This window comes from Psammomys obesus, unplaced genomic scaffold, assembly GCF_907164565.1.
Source record: "Psammomys obesus unplaced genomic scaffold, mPsaObe1.curated_primary_1811, whole genome shotgun sequence".
NCBI classification, from domain to species: domain Eukaryota; kingdom Metazoa; phylum Chordata; class Mammalia; order Rodentia; family Muridae; genus Psammomys; species Psammomys obesus.
The window spans coordinates 749,970-758,888 of NW_026596460.1; the positions used below are offsets into that span (position 1 = coordinate 749,970).

General features: G+C 42.2%; 1 protein-coding gene across 1 annotated transcript in view; it reads right to left on the reverse strand.

Annotated features, from left to right (window-relative positions):
* Cntnap2 (contactin associated protein 2) overlaps positions 1–8,919 on the reverse strand; it is a 2,205,170-nt gene that overhangs the window by 390,285 nt on the left and 1,805,966 nt on the right. Inside the window, 1 exon segment of the mRNA XM_055598313.1 lies at positions 7,963–8,090. Within this exon segment, the coding sequence (XP_055454288.1) occupies positions 7,963–8,090 (128 nt within the window).

Here is an 8,919-nt window from a genome sequence, read left to right on the forward strand (position 1 = left end):
CCTGCAGGCCAAACAGAAAGACAACCCTCCTCAGTTATCCTCAGTGTGAGATTGGAGCCTATGGGTAAGTTCTGAACCATGCGATGTGGGCAAAAATGATTCATGGAACTTCTAAGTTGGCTCCTAGAGAGAGCAGGCAGGTCCACCAGTCTTCTCTGCTCCCATACTGTCAGGAGAGAATGATATGAGGATGAAGGAGCCACTTAATTCAAGCAGCATGAGTTATTTATTGTCCTAAGTTGTTGAGGTTTCAGAACCTGCACTGCAAGCTCAGCCTATGCTCGGTAATTCAGCGAGCCAGGTGAGGAGGCGGGAGCCTCCTTGTCCCCAATAGTTCTCACTTCTCAGTGACTGCTTTTGTCTAGGTAGGCATTCCTCAGTCATATTTTAGAATGAATTAGCCCAGTGAGACGGTTATATGCTGTTAAATTATATTCTAGTGCCGAGAGAGCAGAGTCTTTATGACTATGGAGGAGGCAGGTAGTTGAGACACTTGGGTAGGATGGGAGATTCTAGGGCCGGCATTGGGTGGGAATGGTATCCACTCCTGGTGCAATCTGGCATGGAGCAAGGAAAAGATCTTAGGAACATGAAGTTCTGCATGAAAAGATTTCTAAGGTTAAAAGGCGAGAGATTAACTTTAATGCCTTCCTAGCAACCCCAAGAACATAAGAGACATGTTTTCTTTCTCATTCCAATCCTAACATCAAGTCTAATGGAATGTAGTAGATAAGAGGATTCTAAAGGAACCACATGGACCTTTCTAAACCTAGTTCGGAAATAAATTTGCAAACCACCTTTCACAGGGACCAGGAATGGGAAGAATCAAAAGAGTGGATGAATAAAAAAGGATTTCTTTAGATTTAGGACCCTTTCCCTTTCTTGTCTCTTTCTCTTTCTTATCTCTTGCCTCCCTGAGGCAGCGAAGTGAAAGGGAGATAAACAACCTTTCTACTCTCTCCGCAGCCTGGGGAGCTGCTACCTCTCCACAAGGAAAACTGGCTTCTCTTCCTCCCCTTGCCCAGACCACTGAGCCCCACAGGAAATGTTTTATAGGTAGTGACTCAGTGGGCAGGGCTGGTTGCACTGACTCTCTGGGTGAGGGAACAGCAGGGCCGAGCTCCTGGATTGCAAAATTCTCGCAGCAAGCAGAGCGTGCGGCCTTTCCATTAGTCTGGCATCGTTGATGACTTTTGCAAGGAACAAATGTCCATAGCCACCTCCATCTCTCTCGCTGGCATTTATCTCTGTCCCTCCAGTGCTCTCAGCCTAGACTTGCATATCCTTCCTGTCTTGCTTTCTCATCTTTTGACTCCCGGTTACCTCTGAAGCTTCAAGAAACTGAATTTGCATCTGAAGCGGGCTGTTTGAGTGCAGTGTCCTGCCTGTCAGCTCCTGTTGCCTGAGCCGTTCCTGGTGTGGGCAGGGAGGCAGTCTCCGGTAACACGCGCCTCTAATTTGTTTCTGCTTAGGTTTATTGAAAAGGCCTGCCTTTGTAGCAAACTTTCTCCTAATTAATTGTTTAAAGTCTATATCCCTAGAGGCAAGATGGTAAATCTTTACTTCATATGGCTGAGAGCAAAACAATTACCCAGCAAATCCTGTATTCCTGCAATTAATTATAGTCACTATATACAGTAGAATAAGATTTCTTCCTTCAAAAACTGACTTTTTTTGTTGTTGTTAATGAAAGTTTCCCAGGAACCTCAAAGGATGTGCTCAAATTTAAGTTGGAAAAGTGTCTATTCTCTAAATGGTTCCTTTGTTTTCCCCTAGGTTTCCCTAGGTTAAACCTCTGGTGTAAGAAAGATGCATAATTTCTCTGCAATTTTTATCATAGCAAGCCATCCATCACTAGTCACACTTCAGTTTCATTTAGAACGAAGCTTTGTGTTTGGATGTATTTGAAGGGGGAAACAACAGCAGACACCCTATCAAGGCCTATATATTTCACAGCGCTGTAGGAGACACGGGGCAGTCCTAGTGGAAGGTAGCGATTTGCTTTAACGTTTTGCTTACATGGGTCTGTGAGTTCAGATGAATCAGAGTGAAAGCTGAAACTCAGTGGGAAAATCACCTGCATCCTGAAACAGTTGGACAGAGCTTACAGAGAACCTTTCATTCTCTACAAGCGAGCCTAGAACTGGGGCCTAATGCACCGCACCTTTCTGGAGAGCTGCTGGTGCTGGGCTCCTCAAACTGAGGTGGGAGGTTTTCTCTCTCCTCAGAGAGATGAAAAGAAAGAAATATGGAGGGGAAGAGTGGGTGTTTGACGGTGAAACCTCTTTTTCTGAAGCTCTGAGGAGACCTTAAGAAGTATCTTAAAGCAAGCTCATGACCACAAATAACAGCATGAACTTGTAAGGTAGCTTAAAAAACTTAATGAATCCAATCTTCTTAGTCTGATGTGGGTGGTTAGGGCTTGTGTTGGCCTAAAACCCAGGGCAATATATAAAAATAGTACATTTATTTATTTTATTTTATGTATATAAATGTTTTGCCTATGTATCACATCTGTGTCTGGTGTCTGCAGAGGTCAAAAGAAGGTGTGTGTTCCCTTAGAAATGGAGTCACAGGCAGTTGTGAATGGAGTCACAGAAAGTTGTGAGCTGCCATGTAGGTGTTGGGAATAAAGGTGGTTAAGGCAAATGCTCTTAACCACTGAGCCATCTTTCCCATTCCCCAAGCTGAGTGTTTTAAAAAAGACACTAGAACTTAACTGGCCTTTGACAGAGGAAGTACATGGAGTCAGAATTCAGTGGTGGTCTGGGGTTTCTATTCTCTGCTCCAACTTCCGGGAATTTGCAAGGGGGCATTGGGAATTTGCTGCGTAAGCACCATGTGGAAAGAAATAATTTGTTTATTTGTATAATAGAAATGCCAATGCTGACCGTAGGTACTGCATCTGGGGCTGCAAGTGCCAAGGAGATCAGGCAAGTGTAAAGCCTGGGAATAGAGTCCACGTGGAATCTTTCATTGTGACTTCACCCATGTGAGGATATTCCTGAAGGGACTTTGGGGCTGTAAACGGCTGATTCCTGACTGCTCTCTGGAAGGGCAAGTGTATACAACACATTCTCAGTTTCCTGGGGACAAGGAAGATGTCGATTTCTCACAAAGATAAGAGTCTTCCATGTAATGTCAGTTATCATTGCATTTTCATGACATGCTGGGTAAAATATGACTTAAAAGAATCTCTATGCATCTCTGTCCCCCTAACTGCACAATTGTGTCACACCTTCTGGTGTCACCCTACATGAAAGCACATGGAAGATGGGAGCTTTGGCTTTTTACCTGCTTGTCCTCACTCTTATTGGCAAGTTCACCTATCCTACTGCTGAGTCATTTCTCTTTTTTTACTTTTTTTTTTTAAAAAAGATTTATTTATTATTTATACAACATTCTGAATTCACACCAGATCTTACTATAGATGGTTTTGAGCCACCATGTGGTTGCTGGGAATTGAACTCAGGACCTTTGGAAGAACAGTGAGTGTTCTTAACCTCTGAGCCATCTCTCTAGCCCCTGAGTCATTTCTTAGCTAGTGTTAGAAACTACTTCTTCAATATTCCAACATAGACTGAAGACCCACTAAGGCATCCAGCCTCAGGGACTGAACAAATACCAGATTGTTGGAATACTCAGACCACAACCTTTAAGCTATGCTAATAAATTATTTTTCTACTTCCCTCTCTTTCTCTCTCTCTCTCTTTCAAATTTTAAACTATATTATGTGTGTATTATTATATTATCGTTTTTAATTCTATTAGTTCTTTTCTTCTAGAGAATCCAGATGACTATAGTCTTAATAATGCATGTAAAAACAGCCTTAGATAGAAACTTAAATAAATATTTATTATTTTTTATCATTATTTATGATTTATTATTATCTTCTTATTTTCTCTCTCTTTTGTTATGATAGAGTCTACCTTGGGAAGATGCCCCAGTAGATAAAGCACTAAGAAAACATGAGGACCTGAGAACCTAGTTTTAAAAGATAGCGCTCCAGGGCATATACCTAAAAGATGCTCCACCATACACCAAGGACATTTGCTCAACTGTTTTCATAGCAGCTTTATTCCTAACACCCAGAAACTGGAAACAACCCAGCTGTCCTTTAACCAAAGAATGGATAAAGAAAATGTGGTTCAATGGAATACTACTCAGGTATTAAAAACAAAGACAGCATGCAATTTGCAGGCAAATGGATGGAAATAGAAAAGAGCATCCTGAGTGACCCAGAAAGGCATGTATGGTTTGTACTCACTTATAAGTACATATTAGCCATAAAGTATAGGATAACCATGAAAATGCTTAAGTTTCACTCAGAAGGGGAAATAAAAGAGACATCTGAAGTAGATGGAGGGAGACAACTGGGCAGAATGGGGTTGGGGAGGGTAACGGGGGTAGGGATCTGGTGTGGGAGGGCACTGGGAGAAAGAACAGAAATAGATCAGGGGAGGGCATCTCTGAGACAGGGGAAGCTCCAGGGAGCCAATGGGGGTGATCCTAGCTCACTCTCCTAGCGGCAGGGTTCAAGGAGCCTGAAGTTACCACCTCCTGTAGTTAGGTTGGATTTCCAGTGGAGGGAGGGGGAGACCAATACGCCAATAAAACCTTGACCAAAATTATGTTTTGCCTAGAAGAAGTGTTCCAATTAAGATGGATCAGAGAGTGAGGGAACGGCAGATCAATGACGACCACTCCATGGGAGAGAGACAACTGCTGTCATATTAATGACACTGTGCTGTGCTTACACTGTCTTTTGAGAGGCTTCATCCAGCAACTGATACAAATAAATGCAGAGACCCACAGTCAAACAATAGGCTGAGCTCAGGGTGTTTTGTGGAAGAGTGGGGGAATGCTTGAGGGAGCCAGAGGAGGAGTCATGGATATCACAAGAAGACCTACAGAGTAAATTAACCTGGGTCTATGGGGCTCATATAGACTGAACCACCAACCAAAAAGCATGCATGGCCTGGACCTAGGCCCCCTACACATATGTAGCAGATGTGCAAGTCAACATGTGGATCGCCTAACAATGGGAGTAGGGGCTGTCTCTGACTCTGTGGCTGCCTCTGGATGATTTTTCCCTAGCTGGTCTGCCTACTCAGGCCTCAGTGGGAGAAGATGTGCTTAGTCCTGCTGTGATGAGATACCAGGGTGGGTTAGTACCCCTTTGGGGGGGGCTCCCATTCTTCTGAGAAGAAGGAGAGGAGGAGATGTGGGGAGGTGTGCATGGGAAAAGAGGAGGAAGGGGGCTGGGATCAGGCTGTAAAGTGATTTAAAGAAAAAGCTGAGGCATGACTATGTGTTCCTGTAATGCCAATGGTGGGGAGCACAAATAGGCAGATCCTAGGGGCTCACTGGTAAGCTAGACTAGCCAAAACAGTGAGTGCCATGTTTAGTGAGAGACCTTATCTCAGAAAGAAAGTAGACAGTGAGAGAGGGAGATATTCCAGAATTCCAGTGTCAGACTCTGGCCTGCATACAGAGACAAATCCATGGGTGCATGAGGGTGTGCACACAGACACACATAGACAGACAGAAAGACACACAGACTAAGAGACCAAAGACTTAAAAATCAGTAGGTATTGTTTTAAAGTTTAAAGCCTGAAGGAAGGCCAGCTAGGTGGAGACATGTCCAGGAATGCCCCGAGGGGAAGAACTAGCCTTACTGCACTCTTTCCCCACCCAATAGTTAGACAGTTGCTAGGAAACCAGCCCATCCCCCTAGGAAGGGACACTAGACCATTAATGGTTTGGGGACCTTCCTATAGTCAATCAATTCAAAATACAACATCTATTGGTGTCTCGACCAATAGATGCTTGCCAGGCAGGAATTCCCCCTGCTTTGGGCACACTGGGAGGGACCGAAATCTAAATCACCCAGCTAACCTTGGCAGGAGGCTTCAGCGGTGGGGTGTGAGCCCAAGCTGCAGCTTGTAATAAAAAAGATTCTCATGTGTTTTTCAACAGACTGGACTCCTGGTGGTGGTCTTTTGGGGTCTTGCGATTTGGGCACAACAATACACATACACACTCCTACCTCAAGTGCTCCTCTTATCACTCCTTTCTTGAGAAATCAGTTACAATAATGTTATATCAGAAAGCCTAGAATTAAGTTATAAACCACATGTGTCTTCTAACACTTTTTTATATGAATTTCTCAAACACATTTGAACTACCTTTTTTTTTTTTATTCCCAGATCACCTAGCAAAATAATGCATAAAAAGCAGACCCATGATAAATGCTTCCTGAGGTCTGATTTATTTATTGCTGAGGGAAAATCAATCTCATATTAGTGAAAATAATATACTAGGTATGAAAATAATATACTCTAACATATCAAGTTCTCTTGATAGTAAAACTTGGATTTTTTTTGTGGTATTAAGTAAATCAGTCACTTAATTGGAATTTTTTTTGTAACTCAAAGTGAAAGTCAGAATTGGAATTAATAAGCCTGAGGTATTTTATCTTTATATACTAATAAGTAATTATGACGTAATAAAATTGACATTTAGTATGCAATACTTGAGAAGAACATGATAAAGAACATGATAGTTTGTCTCTTAGTATATTTCTTTAATATGCATTCTGTTTACTGTTTTTTGCCAGAATCTGTTCTTAATGACTTCAACAAACATCTTATTGTTCACTTCCACCAGGTCTGGATACACAAATAAAAGTGTTACTGTTTATAGTCAAGGCTTCATAAAGATCTTTTTGACCAATTTCAATTCTGTAGGTAAATTTTTTCCCAGTGTAAGAATAGAAAGATTAGTCCAAATTCTACCCTTCTGTTGTATTAGGAGAATCCCCTTCTAGCTGCTGACAGTCTCAATTAACTAAACAGTAGACTGCTAAGCATGTATTCTTACATTCCTTGAGATATTCCTTGAGTGGTTGCAAGTATCTATTACTGAGTAGGCCTAATTCTCCATTGATTTACAGATGTTGTAAAGAACATTTCATCTCACATAATGATTTTCTAGGAGGAATCCAAACCCAGGCACTAAAAACCTTTATGGTCTTCCCAGGAGGCATTGGGACGCAGGTGGTACTCTCATTACCACAGCTGATATAATGGAGAGGCTTGCTTGGGGTCCTCAAGCAAGCCTGTTATTGAGGGAGTGGAATCTAGGTCTCCTTTTGCCTAGGACACAACCACAAAAAGGACAGAACTCCCAGGAGTGTTGCCTGAATGACATGTACAGGTATTAGAGGGAAATGATGCCCAGGATGCTCGTTGCTGAATCCCCATAGCAACCTTCCACTGCTCCCCTCCCACTGAGCAGAAGCACCCCGAAGGGTATCAAACATCATAAAACCTGAATGGTGCTCTTAATTAGGTGGGACCATCACGCGGACTCTCTCACCTCCCACTGTCCAAGCTAGCACCTTCCAGTTCCTCTCTGCTGTGCCCATACCTGAAAGCAGGGCATTGTTAGAGAAATAATCTTTGCCTTTCAAGGGACCATCAAGCTCTGACGATGATGGAGTTCGATAGCCATAATGTCAAACGTTATATGGCCATAATCCAAGTTTACAATAATACATTAAGCTATAATGCTACTATTTATATCACCATAAAACAGAGTTTTATGGTGATATAAATAGTCATGCTAATGGCATTAACAGCAGCACACAGTGGAATCCCAGCTGTTGAGTGGCACTTTTACGCTATTAACACTGTTATTTATACTACCATGAGCTCAGGTAGTCAAACTTGGTACCTATGAAGAGACAAGGAAAATGGATAGCCACATCTATGCCTGAAGTGAAGCTTCTATGTCGGACACACCCTTGTCTGCAATAAAGATTGGTGTAGCTTTCTATTGGTCCCTGCTTGTATTGTATGATGTTTTTGAAGAACTGTTTTCTGGCATCTTCTGAGCAGCCTGGAAGCACTCTTTCAGTGTGATAAGAAGGTGCAAGCCACAGCTTCTGGGCAAACTTACTGTCTCCTTGGCAGCGCAGGGGCCCCACGCTCAGCTTAGCCTCTGAGCCTTGCCGGTCTGTATCTCCAACCACCACCTGGCTCACTGGCAGGTGATCTTTGTAGGATAAGAAGCCAGCATCCTTCCTCCTGAATCACGGGGAGACAGAAAAACATGAAGAGGCTGGATTAGAATTAGAGCTTATATTGTCTGAACACCGATGGCATTTTTAATAGTTGTTCAGAAATGCAGCCGGTAAAACCCCTGATGGAGTTTGCTCTCCTCCCACAGTAATCATTCAGAGCAGGATTTAGAGACGACTCTGGAACCATTATCTGATGGAAAATAGAACTGATTTCTGATTTCTGGAGCCCACAACTAATAAACCGTTGACTATTGTAGGTGGAAATAAAACCAAACCACGTGTCCCATAGGCGATTGCATGTAGAGCTGATGGAAAGTTCAACAAAGTCACCAGAATGAAATACTGAACAAAGAGCCCTGTTGAAATCTTTGTCTCTTTAATTGGTTTGAAGCAATTTCTTCAGAGACTTCCTTCCCTGCTGTGCATCAGCTAAATAAGGGATATCTTTTGTTTCCTGGTCTCTTCTTGTTTACTTGAAAACCCAAAATAGCTCATGGAAGTCTCCAGCACAGAGCAGGTGCTTTGTAAGTACCAAGCTCTACGGATAATGAGGAGTGGAGCTGGCCCCATTTGGATTTCTGCCTAGGTTCATTCTGTTTACCCTGAAGTTACCCTGTACCATACCTTCCAACTTGATCCCATGTGTACTTTTAATTACATTTTTTATTGGTTATTTGAGAATTTCATGTATTCATACAATGTGTTTTTTATCATATTCATTCTCCTCTCTTCTGCATAACTTCTCCTAGATCAACCCTCTTCATATCCCTTCCAGTTTCATATATGTATATATATATATATATATATATATATATATATATATATATATATAT